Here is a 20,882-nt window from a genome sequence, read left to right on the forward strand (position 1 = left end):
TAATGTGTGAGGAGAAGAAATATCAATTTGATACATAATCAAGTGCAGTTCTTGTAATTTACAAATGGCATAATCCACTAAAAGCTTTAAAGTAGAGATACAATACAATACAATACAATAGAAAAACAAAAAAACAAATAGATGTGTTCACACTCGACTACTTCAGAGAATTTTCTCAGCAATTGCAGGGTGCTTTTTCAGTTTCAGTGAATGTTAAGTAAATGTTAAGGATGGAGAATATTTGAAGAGAATACCACACTAACGATTATTCTCAGATGTGATTGTACATTCTGCAAACTTGCAATGACATTGTGGAAAATAACTAAAATACCCACCAAAAGATTAAAATGTAATATGAGTGTTGCATATTTAAACTTGTATACCTTAAACACAGTTTTTCAAAACTTCTAGAAAAACAATTTGCCATATCTATAACTAAAATAGCACAATGTTAAAGGATGAATATCATTAAATTGTACTTTAGTAACTTTTGTAGGTGTCATCAGGGCATGGATTATAATGCCTTATGATGCCTCTGGGCTTTAATGACATTCAACGGGGGGCCAACACCTGTTTTTGTTTGAATCAGCAGAAGTGCCTTTTACTCATTTTGAAGTGTTTTTTGGGGTTCACCATTCCTCAAACCTGAGCAACACTTATGTGTGTCTCACATTTTTCTAATTCTAATCTAATTCTAAGCATTTCTTGATTCATTAACACTCATTTCACTAACAAGAACCTCGCCAACAGATGTATGAATTTGGAATTGTTTAATGTGGAGTAGTGATGTGCTCTCTCTGAGTGAGTAGGAGGGTAGAGGGATGGGATGGAATGTGAGATGTAGAGGATGAGGGTAGAGGGGAAAGGTCGTGGGGATGATAGGAGTGATGGGGGATAAGATGGGGAGAGGGGTCATGGGGATGAGGGCGAGAGGGGTCGAGGGGGGTGGAGTGGGGATCAGAAGTGGATCCTCTGAGGGTTGGATGCTAAGGGGTAGCGGTGCTGATGTTGAACGAAAGCGTCAAACAGCTCAGAGTTGCCTACGACTCGGAATTTTAGCGAGTTTCTGTACATGGGTAGCAGTGCTAATGTCAGACGACTCTGAACGTCAAACGACTCTGAATGTCGGAGTTGATGCCGAATGTTAGTATGCATTTCTTACTAATTCTCCACGCATGCATTGGTAAATTCTGCACGCTTGTTACTTATGGTATGTGTGTATTTTGAGGAACAGACTTTGTGTCTACTTTACATTTGAGTAAGCTATTTATATGCTGACCATCCAGTCCAACCATATAAGCTGTGGCCAGTCAGACCAGTTTGATTACTCCGGACACATACATGTTTCATCTGTATGACACGTTGTCATAGCTGGCACCATGCCATGACAAGTGTATACAAGTGTACAGTCTCTGTCACGACTCATTCATCTTCTGTAAGCATGGCAGAGATGAGTCTGACTTTGGATGGAATAAATGTGCATTAAACGAACACTACGCTTGTTCCCTTCCTCTATCAAACCACAAAATACATACCATCAGTCATATAATGCGAAAAATGAGTCAAACGAAAGCAAATGTTGGGTTAATTGGACTTTAGGGAATCAATTTGTTGTTTAGGTGTAACGAGGTAGTGGGTAGGACCTGAATGAGGACGACTCGATGGACTGTTTTCTGACATGGATTTGCTCCTGCGCGTAATGGTGATAATGAGGTGGTGGTAGGAACACCTTTAGGCTAGTCTTTTATCATAGATAGAAACAGTAAATCTAAACAGGAAAGTTCAAATTCCAACAATATCGCCTATGTTCCTTGAACTGATTGTCCATAATGTATGTTTCATTTAGAAAAAATAACCGAGACACAGCTTGACATTGGTATTTCTGTCGAGTTTACTCAATTCTAGGTCTTGTTCAAATGAAACGGTTTGGAATAACCAGACCATATCCTGTTAAGAAAAGTAAATTCTGTGCTCTAAGTTCTGCTGTGAAGCCATGGTTGAATCTGCTGAGATGAATGATAACTGAAAATCTGCCGAAACGCGACGGTGCGTGGGAAAATGCTGGATTCGGCCGGAGCTCGAGCTGTGGAGAAAAAGGTTGTGTTATGGTTAAGATAAACACATGGTTAAAGACATTTGGGTGATGGGGTAAGGGTGCTGGGATGGAGGGATGCATGTGCTTGGGTTGATTGTGCCGGAGGTAATAAGGAGAGAGAAAGGAGTGGCTGGATGGAGGTTGCTTGGGATGTATTTTGTCCTTCTTGGATTGCTGTAGGGGCTGGTGGGTGGATCATTGTGACATCATCGGCGTATCGACAGACGCGCTCCCAGGAACCGTGATGTGCTGTGGAGGTTTGTTGGATGCGATTTGCTGTGGAAGCCGTTGAAAAGTTTTGCCTTCTTATCAGGCTGTTGGAATGGGATGTTATGTTCCATGAGGGCTTTCTTTAAACCGGCTACGGTCCGGAGGGATATGTTGGAGGACGGGAGATGGTCGGCGTGACGGCTTGCTGCTGTGTAGGGGTGGCGAACGTGGCTGCTGGCGTGCGAGCCAGTGAATCTCGAGCGGGATGGAGGTGAGCACGAGGGAGAAGTGGCGCGTCTCTGACGTCGCTGACACCGTGCATCCCTGGGACCGCTGGAGGCTGAGAGCCGGCGGCGGCGGGGTGACTGGGAGGTGAAAGCCGCGAGCTCAGGGGAGTGTGGACCCTTGCCCGAGCGCAAGGTTGTTGATACGACCTGATGGTGGGTGATGGAGCGCGTGACGCACAAAGTGACAAACAGAGACCAAGAGGAAGGGAACGGATGAGGCATGCTTAAGTATACTGGTGGCGGAAATTGGGTGTGTTTAAGGCATGGTCCTTGTTCCTGAACTTAGTTATAAAACTTCATCTTTGTCAATCCCCAAGTGCAGGGATATAACCTTTATTTTTGACCATCTTTTTCACACAAAACCTTATCTTTTCTCTCTATGCCATCAAAAAAATCATAATCTAGGCTCACAAGATTGTTTTTCACATGTCTTACTAAAACATGAAAGTAATAATAGATTGAGATCATTTTCACGACACTGTCCATCAAAATTGAAAAGTCTCTTGCAACTTCTGCATAAACACACCTACATTTATCCATGAAGATAATGGAAAACAATACAGAATGCACGCTGATGCTTACATGGGTCTTTATATTGTCCATTGTGTTCCTGTTTCAAAATGAGTGAAATCAGCTCTTCTTATTGAGTTCCTGATAGTTTCCATAATTGCAAAATCAAAACATGCCAACATAACCTAAATGTTGTGAAAAAATATCTGGGCTTTAAAGGCATTAAAAGAGTTAAGAACCATGGAGAGTTTTTGCACAAGTCTTTTTTCTCCCTTATTTTTTGGGGCTTTACTGTAGAAAACGATTACAGTGCATTACGAGTGCAGTGGGTGAGTAAGCAGAAGTAGCAGTTAGCTCATTATTCCCAGTGACAAACCATGGTGGCTAACTCTCACTGGCAAAAATAATTAACCTTCAATTTGTCAAATACTGCTTTGTTTTTAAAACATATATATCGAGGCTGAAACTAACATTGGATTGCTTGCGACCTTTGACCTGTCAGGCAGCACTGCATTAATAAACAATATGGCTGTATAAATGCGCAACTATATGGGACTTCTTTTGGCCCAAGCTCATCTGATATGGTCTGACGAGTCCACATTTCAAATTAATTCATTATAATGCACCTTGCGTAGGTCGCCAGACTATCAGAGGGCCACAGTTTTTTAAAATCATGGCATGTCTTCTGGGCAAATGACGAAAAGGACCAGCCAAAAGTTCATGGTTTGGAGCTGTGTTACTGCCCACAACATGGGTAATTTGCAATGTAAGTCATAAGAAGTACTGACAATGGTGGAAAAATGGGAGGGACAGTGCTAGAGATACAACATTATTTATTTCTAATCCAATGACCATGCTGATGTGAAGATTTCCTGTGAAGGTCACTTGAGGACACAGAATATAAACTGTAAGCTGCAGGAAAAAACAGCACCAGATCAGCGCTGCACTTCTGGAAGTGAAGATGGCCTCAAAACCACCTGACATCAGTGCTCAACACTGAATCCTTTTTTGGGGATCTGTACTTTTTTTTTTTCTTTTTAGCTTTTTTTAGTTGATGAACTGTACTTTCTTTGTTATGTTTTTACTATTTTTTAAAATATCATTGTGTAATGTCTTTGCTGCAGCCTAAGGCCAATACCACTGCTAATCTGTTGGGTCAAGAAGTACATGAGAAAATGTTGTTTGGCTTGTTAATCATGGGGTCAATCTGTTCTTTTTCCTACATTAACTGTGTTCTGCTGGTCACCCTGAGGAGTAAGCAGATGTTTTGCGAGACATCCCGCTTTATCCTACTGTACAACCTGCTCTTTGCAGACACTGCTAAGCAGGTACCAAACCTTCTGCTTTACCTGCTGCCTTTTTTTCAGATAAAGGTTCCATATTCAGCATGTGGTTTACTTGTTGTGCTCTCAGTTCTTACAGAGTCAATCTCCCCCCTCACCCTGGCTGTGATGGCAATTGAGAGATATGTGGCTGTATGCCATCCACTGAAGCATGCCACCATCTTCACTGTGAGAAGCACGGGCATGGCTATTGCTGTGGTGTGGACTTTTAGTTTAATCCACATCCTCATTCGACTATTTATGCTGGTATATGTGATTGCAAAAATCCACCCTAATCTATTTGTAATTGACATTTGTTCGAGAGAAGCAATATTTTTTGCACCAATCTTTCATGATTTTGAAAAGGCACAGGCCAGCACTCTGTTTCTGTCAGTGGGTTCAATAATCATAGGCTCCTACATTGGTGTAGCTCTTATAGCCAGGTCTGCCTCAACAGACAAAGTGTCAGCCAAAAAGGCTCTTCAAACACTTCTGCTTCACCTGGTTCAGCTATGCCTGGTTCTAACAGCTCCCATGTTCTCCACCACCATCATAGCCATGGCCAGAATTGTGGGGAGGTTGACAATTATACGGATTTACAATGTAGGTTTTGTGTTTTTTATTATCCTTCCAAGGTGTCTGAGTGCTCTCATCTACGGACTCAGGGATCAAACCATCAGACCCATGCTCCTGCAAAATCTGTGTTGTTGGTGGAGATGCAGTAATAATTTGAAGTGAATGCTTTACACTACATACTCAAAGTGTTTTTTGTGTGACATGTACAAAACAAATGTTTTTCTGAATATAGTACACCATGCCAAATAATGGTATCATATATTCAAAAAATGAGTAATGATGAGAATAATAAATATCTGAGTTTTTCAAGCCTTTTAAAATGTGATTGTCTCAAATGAATAAGGGGTCATATATGTTGTTTGTACATGTTACAGTATACTTGTTGTCAGATAGTTATCATCATGAAAAGCAAACAGTGAAAGTTAACACTATCGATTAGGAGACAAGTCACTTCTCAAATATGAAAGTTGTTCAGAAATCTTTGTACAAATATCAAATATTCTCAGATTTTAAATTGTGTAAAATATTAATGACATATATAGAGACACAGGTGTTATTCTGAGTTATATTAAATGAGCTGTTAGATAAAACAAAATGATAAGGACAGAGATTGAGCAGGTTGGATGGACAGGTTAAAGGGAGGAGAGACAATAAAAAGACAACAATAATAAGGAAACAAACTACTAAAACACACAAACACACTAAAACTCAACAGGTGATTTTACCGCCTGGGTGGATCCAGCTGTCCTGCCTGCTGCTGCTGCCGTCCCCAAGCTTGCCCTGTCCCTGTCATGCTGGATAGGAGCTTGAAATGGTCAAGCTCACGAGACTATGCTCACCCAAATCCCTCATTGTCATGATTAACTTTACTTGTAACTATTCACATTTTTACATTTATTTGTCTTTAATCCTGAGCCCTACTCATCAACAATGTGACTTAGCTAATCTAATCTGCAACATTTACCAACACAGGAACATTCACAGACTGCTCAGATTGTCTCATTTCCAAAGTTGTGAAGTTGATTTTCTGACTTTGTTGAATTCATAAGCTTTAAATTGTAAACAACACAACAAGGATATGTTGTATTTTATTGCACAGAGAGTCGTTTGCAGTATTTGCATGACAACAAAGAGTAAAGGAAACGGGTCAAGTAAACCATTAAATATGATCACAATCCAATGTTTCTGATCACGTCAAAAGTGAGTGCCGCTTTGTTGGAATTCTCCCAGAAAGGCATCCTATAACTGTAAACTATAACTGATAAAATCCCTGCAAAATTGACGACCCGTTGTGAAGTATCATTTTTTGGTAAAGAGGCATCCTAAAATCCCTACAACAATGAAAGCACTCTGTAATGCCTTCAGATGTAGTCATAGAGGCGTAAAATTGGTGGGACTGTTGGAAGCGGGACCAATATGAATCGTCTGACAGTAACATGCAAATCAAAATGCAGAAATTATTTTCCTAAGTATGCAGTATCTGTTGGGCGAGAAACAGCACAACGTTCACTTCTTCTGCCATCATTGTTTTGAAATCTCTCTTAAATTCTCTTAAATGGTTCTTTAAGAGTTTTATGATGCCATCAAATGGGGGCGTAAAAACACATCGGATAGCTGTTATCGACCTCTGATTGGTCAAGTTTTTTCTTTGGAGGGACCTCGATACCACGGCTTCACCAGCCGACTACTACTGCAACTACCGCGGAATTAAAAAATAATGGTAGAGGAGGAGATAAATTACATCAGCAATTACTGATATGTTACTCATGTTTAAATGTGATGTTATCACATGAACCGGGTGTTATGACTGAGCTCATAACCCTGCAGACAAGTGCTGCCTGCATTTTAACAGAGACTGCCTCTAACCACCTGTGATAACTTTTTGTGTTTTTCTTTTGAATTAACCAGACACTCTTCAGATGGGTCAATGATGGATCTTAACTGTCATAGGAACAGGAATTGAACAAAATTAACTGTGCTTTCATGCTCCAATGACATTAACAGGTGAATATTTTTGATGAATGAAATGTTTCTGTAAGATGTCATATGAAAATCAGAGTCAGATCAACAGCACTGTTGGACTGCAGTATCTGGGGTTACTTGAATTAGTGTTGTTTTCCTTTGTAACTACAGTACCATGCTGTGCGTTTCTCTTCATTAATGGGACCATGTTATTCACCTTGAGGAGTAAAACTGTGTTTTGTGAGACCTCACGTCATGTTCTTCTGTTTAACCTCCTTTTTGCAGACACTGTACAGATGGCTCTGAGTCAGTTATTATACCTACTGGCTGCTTGCAGAATATGGTTGACATATCCTGTATGTGGTGTTCTCACTATGCTTGTCAGTCTTACAGGTAAAATCTCTCCTCTCACACTGGTGGTGATGTCTATGGAGAGATTTGTGGCTGTGTGCTACCCACTGAGGCACTCTACCATCATCACCATCAGAAACACAGAATTATCTATCTTTGTGGTTTGGACCATCAGTTCACTAAATGTTCTCACAAGAGTTATTTTACTTTTAGATTTTCCATTTGAAGACCTAGAGAGCCTGCAGATGAAAGATTTTTGTGCCAGAGAAAAATTATTGCTTGGCCCAATATCTGGTGTTTATGATGAAGCCTTCACTTATTCTCTGTTTGTTTCAGCTGGTGTGGTTGTGACTTCCTCCTATATTGGTGTGATAATAGCAGCCAGGTCAGCTTCCACAGACAAAGCTTCAACCCAAAAGGCTCGTAACACACTGCTGTTACATCTGGTGCAGCTGGGCCTCAGTCTGTCTTCAACCATACACAAACCACTGCTTATGGCAATCTATACAGTTTTAGACAGGATAGCATTTCTGCAAATACAATTATTTCTTTATGTGTTTATTATCATCTTTCCAAGATGTCTGAGTTCTCTCATCTATGGAATCAGAGACCGGACCATCAGACCGATCCTCGTTTCTAATCTTTGCTGTCAGTGGAGAGGCTCACTTTCCCACCCAGTTGTCCCAGACAAGGCAAAAGTCTGCATACTTATTACTTCATAGATATATTATATTTTCAACAAAATATGTTAATTTAATAAAAACTTTAATTAAGACTAAGCAGTGTTGCTCTTCAAGAAGAATTTGGTGCATACTGTTTATTTGTTGTTTTGCAACATGGGTGAACTAATTCTTTAATTCACAGATCAGCAGTAACATGGCAGCCACTAGTGAGAAGGGAAAGTGTCACCAAAGCCACAGGATGAACATGATTAAAGTTATGAGAACGCTATTACTGTTCAAGATGTATTAGTTTTAAATATCTGATAATGTGTGAGGAGAAGAAATATAAATTTGATACATAATCAAGTGCAGTTCTTCTAATTCACAAATGGCATAATCCACTAAAAGCTTTAAAGTGAAGATACAATACAATAGAAAAAAAATAACCAAATAGATGTGTTAACACTCGACTACTTCAGAGAATTTTCTCAGCAATTGACCTATGGCTAAGCCCCGCCCCCTCCACTCACTCGGACAAACTGTCAACATTCGGTGACGGGCGCTATGGCAGCTGTGACAGTCAGAGAAATTTCACAGGAGGAAAAATCTCAAAGTCACCAAAAGGGCCTTCATTAACAGGTTAGAGGTTTTCACTCGTCTTTTCACCCCACTGACACCGCTCACTGCGGTGCTTGTTGTAAACAAACAGAGATCGCTAAGTGAACACCTCCTGCAGCAGCAGCACATACACACTGTACTGCTACAGAGCTAACTGTAGCTAACTGCCGCTAACGAGGTCGGCCGGCTCGTTAACAAGAGGCTCTTGTTAACGAGCCGGCCGACCTCGTTAGCGCTCGTTAAGACGGAGTCGCTGTATTTGATATTGACAGATATTGATTTCTCACGGCACACTTGTGTGCCGCGGAACAGCGGTTGGGAATCACTGCCATAGGGAACCGGGTTACTGCTCCCATATTATTGGGCTATTCCTTGTGTCAGAGTTGCATGTACCCCATGCACACCGTTTGACCATTTTAAACTTAAAATCTCAACAAAAAACACATAAAAATGATTGAAAACGGACTAACTCCAATGCATTTCAATGGATGTGGAAGCAGAGAATGTCCGAGTGTATTGAGTTAGCTATGCGCACTGTGATTGGCTCATCGCGTTTGGGGGTGTGGCTTAGCCATAGGTCAATTGCCGGGTGCATTTTCAGTTTCAGTGTAAATGTTAAGGATGGAGAATATTTGAAGAGAATATCACACTAACGATTATTCTCAGGTGTGATTGCACATTCTGCAAACCTGCAATAACATTGTGGAAAATAACTAAAATACCCACCAAAAGATTAAAATGTAATATGAGTGTTGCATATTTAAACTTGTATACCTTGAACACAGTTTTTCAAAACTTCTAGAAAAACAATTTGCCATATCCATAACTAAAATAGCACAATGTTAAAGGATGAATATGGGTCATTAAATTGTACTTTAGTAACTTTTGTAGGTGTCATCAGGGCATGGATTATGATGCCTTATGATGCCTCTGGGCTTTAATGACATTCAACGGGGGGCCAACACCTGTTTTTGTTTGAATCAGCAGAAGTGCCTTTTACTCATTTTGAAGTGTTTTTTGGGGTTCACCATTCCTCAAACCTGAGCAACACTTATGTGTGTCTCACATTTTTTAGATTCTAAGCATTTCTTGCTTCATTAACACTCATTTCACTAACAAGAACCTCGCCAACAGATGTATGAATTTGGAATTGTTTAATGTGGAGTAGTGATGTGCTCTCTCTGAGTGAGTAGGAGGGTAGAGGGATGGGATGGAATGTGAGATGTAGAGGATGAGGGTAGAGGGGAAAGGTCGTGGGGATGATAGGAGTGATGGGGGATAAGATGGGGAGAGGGGTCATGGGGATGAGGGCGAGAGGGGTCGAGGGGGGTGGAGTGGGGATCAGAAGTGGATCCTCTGAGGGTTGGATGCTAAGGGGTAGCGGTGCTGATGTTGAACGAAAGCGTCAAACAGCTCAGAGTTGCCTACGACTCGGAATTTTAGCGAGTTTCTGTACATGGGTAGCAGTGCTAATGTAAGACGACTCTGAACGTCAAACGACTCTGAATGTCGGAGTTGATGCCGAATGTTAGTATGCATTTCTTACTAATTCTCCACGCATGCATTGGTAAATTCTGCACGCTTGTTACTTATGGTATGTGTGTATTTTGAGGAACAGACTTTGTGTCTACTTTACATTTGAGTAAGCTATTTATATGCTGACCATCCAGTCCAACCATATAAGCTGTGGCCAGTCAGACCAGTTTGATTACTCCGGACACATACATGTTTCATCTGTATGACACGTTGTCATAGCTGGCACCATGCCATGACAACTGTATACAAGTGTACAGTCTCTGTCACGACTCATTCATCTTCTGTAAGCATGGCAGAGATGAGTCTGACTTTGGATGGAATAAATGCGCATTAAACGAACACTACGCTTGTTCCCTTCCTCTATCAAACCACAAAATACATACCATCAGTCATATAATGCGAAAAATGAGTCAAACGAAAGCAAATGTTGGGTTAATTGGACTTTAGGGAATCAATTTGTTGTTTAGGTGTAACGAGGTAGTGGGTAGTACCTGAATGAGGACGACTCGATGGACTGTTTTCTGACATGGATTTGCTCCTGCGCGTAATGGTGATAATGAGGTGGTGGTAGGAACACCTTTAGGCTAGTCTTTTATCATAGATAGAAACAGTAAATCTAAACAGGAAAGTTCAAATTCCAACAATATCGCCTATGTTCCTTGAACTGATTGTCCATAATGTATGTTTCATTTAGAAAAAATAACCGAGACACAGCTTGACATTGGTATTTCTGTCGAGTTTACTCAATTCTAGGTCTTGTTCAAATGAAACGGTTTGGAATAACCAGACCATATCCTGTTAAGAAAAGTAAATTCTGTGCTCTAAGTTCTGCTGTGAAGCCATGGTTGAATCTGCTGAGATGAATGATAACTGAAAATCTGCCGAAACGCGACGGGGCGTGGGAAAATGCTGGATTCGGCCGGAGCTCGAGCTGTGGAGAAAAAGGTTATGTTATGGTTAAGATAAACACATGGTTAAAGACATTTGGGTGATGGGGTAAGGGTGCTGGGATGGAGGGATGCATGTGCTTGGGTTGATTGTGCCGGAGGTAATAAGGAGAGAGAAAGGAGTGGCTGGATGGAGGTTGCTTGGGATGTATTTTGTCCTTCTTGGATTGCTGTAGGGGCTGGTGGGTGGATCATTGTGACATCATCGGCTTATCGACAGACGCGCTCCCAGGAACCGTGATGTGCTGTGGAGGTTTGTTGGATGCGATTTGCTGTGGAAGCCGTTGAAAAGTTTTGCCTTCTTATCAGGCTGTTGGAATGGGATGTTATGTTCCATGAGGGCTTTCTTTAAACCGGCTACGGTCCGGAGGGATATGTTGGAGGACGGGAGATGGTCGGCGTGACGGCTTGCTGCTGTGTAGGGGTGGCGAACGTGGCTGCTGGCGTGCGAGCCAGTGAATCTCGAGCGGGATGGAGGTGAGCACGAGGGAGAAGTGGCGCGTCTCTGACGTCGCTGACACCTTGCATCCCTGGGACCGCTGGAGGCTGAGAGCCGGCGGCGGCGGGGTGACTGGGAGGTGAAAGCCGCGAGCTCAGGGGAGTGTGGACCCTTGCCCGAGCGCAAGGTTGTTGATACGACCTGATGGTGGGTGATGGAGCTCGTGACGCACAAAGTGACAAACAGAGACCAAGAGGAAGGGAATGGATGAGGCATGCTTAAGTATACTGGTGGCGGAAATTGGGTGTGTTTAAGGCGTGGTCCTTGTTCCTGAACTTAGTTATAAAACTTCATCTTTGTCAATCCCCAAGTGCAGGGATATAACCTTTATTTTTGACCATCTTTTTCACACAAAACCTTATCTTTTCTCTCTATGCCATCAAAAAAATCATAATCTAGGCTCACAAGATTGTTTTTCACATGTCTTACTAAAACATGAAAGTAATAATAGATTGAGATCATTTTCACGACACTGTCCATCAAAATTGAAAAGTCTCTTGCAACTTCTGCATAAACACACCTACATTTATCCATGAAGATAATGGAAAACAATACAGAATGCACGCTGATGCTTACATGGGTCTTTATATTGTCCATTGTGTTCCTGTTTCAAAATGAGTGAAATCAGCTCTTCTTATTGAGTTCCTGATAGTTTCCATAAGTGCAAAATCAAAACATGCCAACATAACCTAAATGTTGTGAAAAAATATCTGGGCTTTAAAGGCATTAAAAGAGTTAAGAACCATGGAGAGTTTTTGCACAAGTCTTTTTTCTCCCTTATTTTTTGGGGCTTTACTGTAGAAAACGATTACAGTGCATTACGAGTGCAGTGGGTGAGTAAGCAGAAGTAGCAGTTAGCTCATTATTCCCAGTGACAAACCATGGTGGCTAACTCTCACTGGCAAAAATAATTAACCTTCAATTTGTCAAATACTGCTTTGTTTTTAAAACATATATATCGAGGCTGAAACTAACATTGGATTGCTTGCGACCTTTGACCTGTCAGGCAGCACTGCATTAATAAACAATATGGCTGTATAAATGCGCAACTATATGGGACTTCTTTTGGCCAAAGCTCATCTGATATGGTCTGACGAGTCCACATTTCAAATTAATTCATTATAATGCACCTTGCGTAGGTCGCCAGACTATCAGAGGGCCACAGTTTTTTAAAATCATGGCATGTCTTCTGGGCAAATGACGAAAAGGACCAGCCAAAAGTTCATGGTTTGGAGCTGTGTTACTGCCCACAACATGGGTAATTTGCAATGTAAGTCATAAGAAGTACTGACAATGGTGGAAAAATGGGAGGGACAGTGCTAGAGATACAACATTATTTATTTCTAATCCAATGACCATGCTGATGTGAAGATTTCCTGTGAAGGTCACTTGAGGACACAGAATATAAACTGTAAGCTGCAGGAAAAAACAGCACCAGATCAGCGCTGCACTTCTGGAAGTGAAGATGGCCTCAAAACCACCTGACATCAGTGCTCAACACTGAATCCTTTTTTGGGGATCTGTACTTTTTTTTTTTTCTTTTTAGCTTTTTTTAGTTGATGAACTGTACTTTCTTTGTTATGTTTTTACTATTTTTTAAAATATCATTGTGTAATGTCTTTGCTGCAGCCTAAGGCCAATACCACTGCTAATCTGTTGGGTCAAGAAGTACATGAGAAAATGTTGTTTGGCTTGTTAATCATGGGGTCAATCTGTTCTTTTTCCTACATTAACTGTGTTCTGCTGGTCACCCTGAGGAGTAAGCAGGTGTTTTGCGAGACATCCCGCTTTATCCTACTGTACAACCTGCTCTTTGCAGACACTGCTAAGCAGGTACCAAACCTTCTGCTTTACTTGCTGCCTTTTTTTCAGATAAAGGTTCCATATTCAGCATGTGGTTTACTTGTTGTGCTCTCAGTTCTTACAGAGTCAATCTCCCCCCTCACCCTGGCTGTGATGGCAATTGAGAGATATGTGGCTGTAAGCCATCCACTGAAGCATGCCACCATCTTCACTGTGAGAAGCACGGGCATGGCTATTGCTGTGGTGTGGACTTTTAGTTTAATCCACATCCTCATTCGACTATTTATGCTGGTATATGTGATTGCAAAAATCCACCCTAATCTATTTGTAATTGACATTTGTTCGAGAGAAGCAATATTTTTTGCACCAATCTTTCATGATTTTGAAAAGGCACAGGCCAGCACTCTGTTTCTGTCAGTGGGTTCAATAATCATAGGCTCCTACATTGGTGTAGCTCTTATAGCCAGGTCTGCCTCAACAGACAAAGTGTCAGCCAAAAAGGCTCTTCAAACACTTCTGCTTCACCTGGTTCAGCTATGCCTGGTTCTAACAGCTCCCATGTTCTCCACCATCATCATAGCCATGGCCAGAATTGTGGGGAGGTTGACAATTATACGGATTTACAATGTAGGTTTTGTGTTTTTTATTATCCTTCCAAGGTGTCTGAGTGCTCTCATCTACGGACTCAGGGATCAAACCATCAGACCCATGCTCCTGCAAAATCTGTGTTGTTGGTGGAGATGCAGTAATAATTTGAAGTGAATGCTTTACACTACATACTCAAAGTGTTTTTTGTGTGACATGTACAAAACAAATGTTTTTCTGAATATAGTACACCATGCCAAATAATGGTATCATATATTCAAAAAATGAGTAATGATGAGAATAATAAATATCTGAGTTTTTAAAGCCTTTTAAAATGTGATTGTCTCAAATGAATAAGGGGTCATATATGTTGTTTGAACATGTTACAGTATACTTGTTGTCAGATAGTTATCATCATGAAAAGCAAACAGTGAAAGTTAACACTATCGATTAGGAGACAAGTCACTTCTCAAATATGAAAGTTGTTCAGAAATCTTTGTACAAATATCAAATATTCTCAGATTTTAAATTGTGTAAAATATTAATGACATATATAGAGACACAGGTGTTATTCTGAGTTATATTAAATGAGCTGTTAGATAAAACAAAATGATAAGGACAGAGATTGAGCAGGTTGGATGGACAGGTTAAAGGGAGGAGAGACAATAAAAAGACAACAATAATAAGGAAACAAACTACTAAAACACACAAACACACTAAAACTCAACAGGTGATTTTACCGCCTGGGTGGATCCAGCTGTCCTGCCTGCTGCTGCTGCCGTCCCCAAGCTTGCCCTGTCCCTGTCATGCTGGATAGGAGCTTGAAATGGTCAAGCTCACGAGACTATGCTCACCCAAATCCCTCATTGTCATGATTAACTTTACTTGTAACTATTCACATTTTTACATTTATTTGTCTTTAATCCTGAGCCCTACTCATCAACAATGTGACTTAGCTAATCTAATCTGCAACATTTACCAACACAGGAACATTCACAGACTGCTCAGATTGTCTCATTTCCAAAGTTGTGAAGTTGATTTTCTGACTTTGTTGAATTCATAAGCTTTAAATTGTAAACAACACAACAAGGATATGTTGTATTTTATTGCACAGAGAGTCGTTTGCAGTATTTGCATGACAACAAAGAGTAAAGGAAACGGGTCAAGTAAACCATTAAATATGATCAAAATCCAATGTTTCTGATCACGTCAAAACTGAGTGCCGCTTTGTTGGAATTCTCCCAGAAAGGCATCCTATAACTGTAAACTATAACTGATAAAATCCCTGCAAAATTGACGACCCGTTGTGAAGTATCATTTTTTGGTAAAGAGGCATCCTAAAATCCCTACAACAATGAAAGCACTCTGTAATGCCTTCAGATGTAGTCATAGAGGCGTAAAATTGGTGGGACTGTTGGAAGCGGGACCAATATGAATCGTCTGACAGTAACATGCAAATCAAAATGCAGAAAATATTTTCCTAAGTATGCAGTATCTGTTTGGCGAGAAACAGCACAACGTTCACTTCTTCTGCCATCATTGTTTTGAAATCTCTCTTAAATTCTCTTAAATGGTTCTTTAAGAGTTTTATGATGCCATCAAATGGGGGCGTAAAAACACATCGGATAGCTGTTATCGACCTCTGATTGGTCAAGTTTTTTCTTTGGAGGGACCTCGATACCACGGCTTCACCAGCCGACTACTACTGCAACTACCGCGGAATTAAAAAATAATGGTAGAGGAGGAGATAAATTACATCAGCAATTACTGATATGTTACTCATGTTTAAATGTGATGTTATCACATGAACCGGGTGTTATGACTGAGCTCATAACCCTGCAGACAAGCGCTGCCTGCATTTTAACAGAGACTGCCTCTAACCACCTGTGAAAACTTTTTGTGTTTTTCTTTTGAATTAACCAGACACTCTTCAGATGGGTCAATGATGGATCTTAACTGTCATAGGAACAGGAATTGAACAAAATTAACTGTGCTTTCATGCTCCAATGACATTAACAGGTGAATATTTTTGATGAATGAAATGTTTCTGTAAGATGTCATATGAAAATCAGAGTCAGACCAACAGCACTGTTGGACTGCAGTATCTGGGGTTACTTGAATTAGTGTTGTTTTCCATTGTAACTACAGTACCATGCTGTGTGTTTCTCTTCATTAATGGGATCATGTTATTCACCTTGAGGAGTAAAACTGTGTTTCTTGAGACCTCACGTCATGTTCTTCTGTTTAACCTCCTTTTTGCAGACACTGTACAGATGGCTCTGAGTCAGTTATTATACCTACTGGCTGCTTGCAGAATATGGTTGACATATCCTGTATGTGGTGTTCTCACTATGCTTGTCAGTCTTACAGGTAAAATCTCTCCTCTCACACTGGTGGTGATGTCTATGGAGAGATTTGTGGCTGTGTGCTACCCACTGAGGCACTCTACCATCATCACCATCAGAAACACAGAATTATCTATCTTTGTGGTTTGGACCATCAGTTCACTAAATGTTCTCACAACAGTTATTTTACTTTTAGATTTTCCATTTGAAGACCTAGAGAGCCTGCAGATGAAAGATTTTTGTGCCAGAGAAAAATTATTGCTTGGCCCAATATCTGGTGTTTATGATGAAGCCTTCACTTATTTTCTGTTTGTTTCAGCTGGTGTGGTTGTGACTTGCTCCTATATTGGTGTGATAATAGCAGCCAGGTCAGCTTCCACAGACAAAGCTTCAACCCAAAAGGCTCGTAACACACTGCTGTTACATCTGGTGCAGCTGGGCCTCAGTCTGTCTTCAACCATACACAAACCACTGGTTATGGCAATCTATACAGTTTTAGACAGGATAGCATTTCTGCAAATACAATTATTTCTTTATGTGTTTATTATCATCTTTCCAAGATGTCTGAGTTCTCTCATCTATGGAATCAGAGACCAGACCATCAGACCGATCCTCGTTTCTAATCTTTGCTGTCAGTGGAGAGGCTCACTTTCCCACCCAGTTGTCCCAGACAAGGCAAAAGTCTGCATACTTATTACTTCATAGATATATTATATTTTCAACAAAATATGTTAATTTAATAAAAACTTTAATTAAGACTAAGCAGTGTTGCTCTTCAAGAAGAATTTGGTGCATACTGTTTATTTGTTGTTTTGCAACATGGGTGAATTAATTCTTTAATTCACAGATCAGCAGTAACATGGCAGCCACTAGTGAGAAGGGAAAGTGTCACCAAAGCCACAGGATGAACATGATTAAAGTTATGAGAACGCTATTACTGTTCAAGATGTATTAGTTTTAAATATCTGATAATGTGTGAGGAGAAGAAATATAAATTTGATACATAATCAAGTGCAGTTCTTCTAATTCACAAATGGCATAATCCACTAAAAGCTTTAAAGTGAAGATACAATACAATAGAAAAAAAATAACCAAATAGATGTGTTAACACTCGACTACTTCAGAGAATTTTCTCAGCAATTGACCTATGGCTAAGCCCCGCCCCCTCCACTCACTCGGACAAACTGTCAACATTCGGTGACGGGCGCTATGGCAGCTGTGACAGTCAGAGAAATTTCACAGGAGGAAAAATCTCAAAGTCACCAAAAGGGCCTTCATTAACAGGTTAGAGGTTTTCACTCGTCTTTTCACCCCACTGACACCGCTCACTGCGGTGCTTGTTGTAAACAAACAGAGATCGCTAAGTGAACACCTCCTGCAGCAGCAGCACATACACACTGTACTGCTACAGAGCTAACTGTAGCTAACTGCCGCTAACGAGGTCGGCCGGCTCGTTAACAAGAGGCTCTTGTTAACGAGCCGGCCGACCTCGTTAGCGCTCGTTAAGACGGAGTCGCTGTATTTGATATTGACAGATATTGATTTCTCACGGCACACTTGTGTGCCGCGGAACAGCGGTTGGGAATCACTGCCATAGGGAACCGGGTTACTGCTCCCATATTATTGGGCTATTCCTTGTGTCAGAGTTGCATGTACCCCATGCACACCGTTTGACCATTTTAAACTTAAAATCTCAACAAAAAACACATAAAAATGATTGAAAACGGACTAACTCCAATGCATTTCAATGGATGTGGAAGCAGAGAATGTCCGAGTGTATTGAGTTAGCTATGCGCACTGTGATTGGCTCATCGCGTTTGGGGGTGTGGCTTAGCCATAGGTCAATTGCCGGGTGCATTTTCAGTTTCAGTGTAAATGTTAAGGATGGAGAATATTTGAAGAGAATATCACACTAACGATTATTCTCAGGTGTGATTGCACATTCTGCAAACTTGCAATAACATTGTGGAAAATAACTAAAATACCCACCAAAAGATTAAAATGTAATATGAGTGTTGCATATTTAAACTTGTATACCTTGAACACAGTTTTTCAAAACTTCTAGAAAAACAATTTGCCATATCCATAACTAAAATAGCACAATGTTAAAGGATGAATATGGGTCATTAAATTGTACTTTAGTAACTTTTGTAGGTGTCATCAGGGCATGGATTATGATGCCTTATGATGCCTCTGGGCTTTAATGACATTCAACGGGGGGCCAACACCTGTTTTTGTTTGAATCAGCAGAAGTGCCTTTTACTCATTTTGAAGTGTTTTTTGGGGTTCACCATTCCTCAAACCTGAGCAACACTTATGTGTGTCTCACATTTTTTAGATTCTAAGCATTTCTTGCTTCATTAACACTCATTTCACTAACAAGAACCTCGCCAACAGATGTATGAATTTGGAATTGTTTAATGTGGAGTAGTGATGTGCTCTCTCTGAGTGAGTAGGAGGGTAGAGGGATGGGATGGAATGTGAGATGTAGAGGATGAGGGTAGAGGGGAAAGGTCGTGGGGATGATAGGAGTGATGGGGGATAAGATGGGGAGAGGGGTCATGGGGATGAGGGCGAGAGGGGTCGAGGGGGGTGGAGTGGGGATCAGAAGTGGATCCTCTGAGGGTTGGATGCTAAGGGGTAGCGGTGCTGATGTTGAACGAAAGCGTCAAACAGCTCAGAGTTGCCTACGACTCGGAATTTTAGCGAGTTTCTGTACATGGGTAGCAGTGCTAATGTAAGACGACTCTGAACGTCAAACGACTCTGAATGTCGGAGTTGATGCCGAATGTTAGTATGCATTTCTTACTAATTCTCCACGCATGCATTGGTAAATTCTGCACGCTTGTTACTTATGGTATGTGTGTATTTTGAGGAACAGACTTTGTGTCTACTTTACATTTGAGTAAGCTATTTATATGCTGACCATCCAGTCCAACCATATAAGCTGTGGCCAGTCAGACCAGTTTGATTACTCCGGACACATACATGTTTCATCTGTATGACACGTTGTCATAGCTGGCACCATGCCATGACAACTGTATACAAGTGTACAGTCTCTGTCACGACTCATTCATCTTCTGTAAGCATGGCAGAGATGAGTCTGACTTTGGATGGAATAAATGCACATTAAACGAACACTACGCTTGTTCCCTTCCTCTATCAAACCACAAAATACATACCATCAGTCATATAATGCGAAAAATGAGTCAAACGAAAGCAAATGTTGGGTTAATTGGACTTTTGGTTTTAGGGAATCAATTTGTTGTTTAGGTGTAACGAGGTAGTGGGTAGGACCTGAATGAGGACGACTCGATGGACTGTTTTCTGACATGGATTTGCTCCTGCGCGTAATGGTGATAATGAGGTGGTGGTAGGAACACCTTTAGGCTAGTCTTTTATCATAGATAGAAACAGTAAATCTAAACAGGCGATATTGTTGGAATTTGAACTTTCCTATGTTCCTTGAACTGATTGTCCATAATGTATGTTTCATTTAGAAAAAATAACCGAGACGAAGCTTGACATTGGTATTTCTGTCGAGTTTACTCAATTCTAGGTCTTGTTCAAATGAAACGGTTTGGAATAACCAGACCATATCCTGTTAAGAAAAGTAAATTCTGTGCTCTAAGTTCTGCTGTGAAGCCATGGTTGAATCTGCTGAGATGAATGATAACTGAAAATCTGCCGAAACGCGACGGGGCGTGGGAAAATGCTGGATTCGGCCGGAGCTCGAGCTGTGGAGAAAAAGGTTGTGTTATGGTTAAGATAAACACATGGTTAAAGACATTTGGGTGATGGGGTAAGGGTGCTGGGATGGAGGGATGCATGTGCTTGGGTTGATTGTGCCGGAGGTAATAAGGAGAGAAAAAGGAGTGGCTGGATGGAGGTTGCTTGGGATGTATTTTGTCCTTCTTGGATTGCTGTAGGGGCTGGTGGGTGGATCATTGTGACATCATCGGCGTATCGACAGACGCGCTCCCAGGAACCGTGATGTGCTGTGGAGGTTTGTTGGATGCGATTTGCTGTGGAAGCCGTTGAAAAGTTTTGCCTTCTTATCAGGCTGTTGGAATGGGATGTTATGTTCCATGAGGGCTTTCTTTAAACCGGCTACGGTCCGGAGGGATATGTTGGAGGACGGGAGATGGTCGGCGTGACGGCTTGCTGCTGTGTAGGGGTGGCGAACGTGGCTGCTGGCGTGCGAGCCAGTGAATCTCGAGCGGGATGGAGGTGAGCACGAGGGAGAAGTGGCGCGTCTCTGACGTCGCTGACACCGTGCATCCCTGGGACCGCTGGAGGCTGAGAGCCGGCGGCAGCGGGGTGACTGGGAGGTGAAAGCCGCGAGCTCAGGGGAGTGTGGACCCTTGCCCGAGCGCAAGGTTGTTGATACGACCTGATGGTGGGTGATGGAGCGCGTGACGCGCAAAGTGACAAACAGAGACCAAGAGGAAGGGAACGGATGAGGCATGCTTAAGTATACTGGTGGCGGAAATTGGGTGTGTTTAAGGCGTGGTCCTTGTTCCTGAACTTAGTTATAAAACTTAATCTTTGTCAATCCCCAAGTGCAGGGATAT

General features: G+C 41.4%; 2 protein-coding genes and 2 pseudogenes across 2 annotated transcripts; all 4 read left to right on the forward strand.

Annotated features, from left to right (window-relative positions):
• Positions 1-4,298: 4,298 nt before the first annotated feature.
• LOC131986896 (odorant receptor 131-2-like) lies at positions 4,299-5,162 on the forward strand. Its single transcript, XM_059352038.1, has one exon. The coding sequence runs from the start codon at positions 4,299-4,301 to the stop codon at positions 5,160-5,162; it is 864 nt and encodes a 287-aa protein (XP_059208021.1).
• Positions 5,163-7,039: 1,877 nt separating this feature from the next.
• LOC131987039 (odorant receptor 131-2-like) lies at positions 7,040-7,898 on the forward strand (annotated as a pseudogene).
• Positions 7,899-13,276: 5,378 nt separating this feature from the next.
• LOC131986897 (odorant receptor 131-2-like) lies at positions 13,277-14,140 on the forward strand. The gene has a single exon (XM_059352039.1). It carries the CDS (start codon positions 13,277-13,279, stop codon positions 14,138-14,140), a length of 864 nt encoding a protein of 287 aa, XP_059208022.1.
• Positions 14,141-16,017: 1,877 nt separating this feature from the next.
• LOC131987038 (odorant receptor 131-2-like) lies at positions 16,018-16,876 on the forward strand (annotated as a pseudogene).
• The last annotated feature ends 4,006 nt before the right edge of the window (positions 16,877-20,882 follow it).

The sequence above is a fragment of the Centropristis striata genome, chromosome 15, assembly GCF_030273125.1.
Source record: "Centropristis striata isolate RG_2023a ecotype Rhode Island chromosome 15, C.striata_1.0, whole genome shotgun sequence".
Taxonomy (NCBI): Eukaryota; Metazoa; Chordata; class Actinopteri; order Perciformes; family Serranidae; genus Centropristis; species Centropristis striata.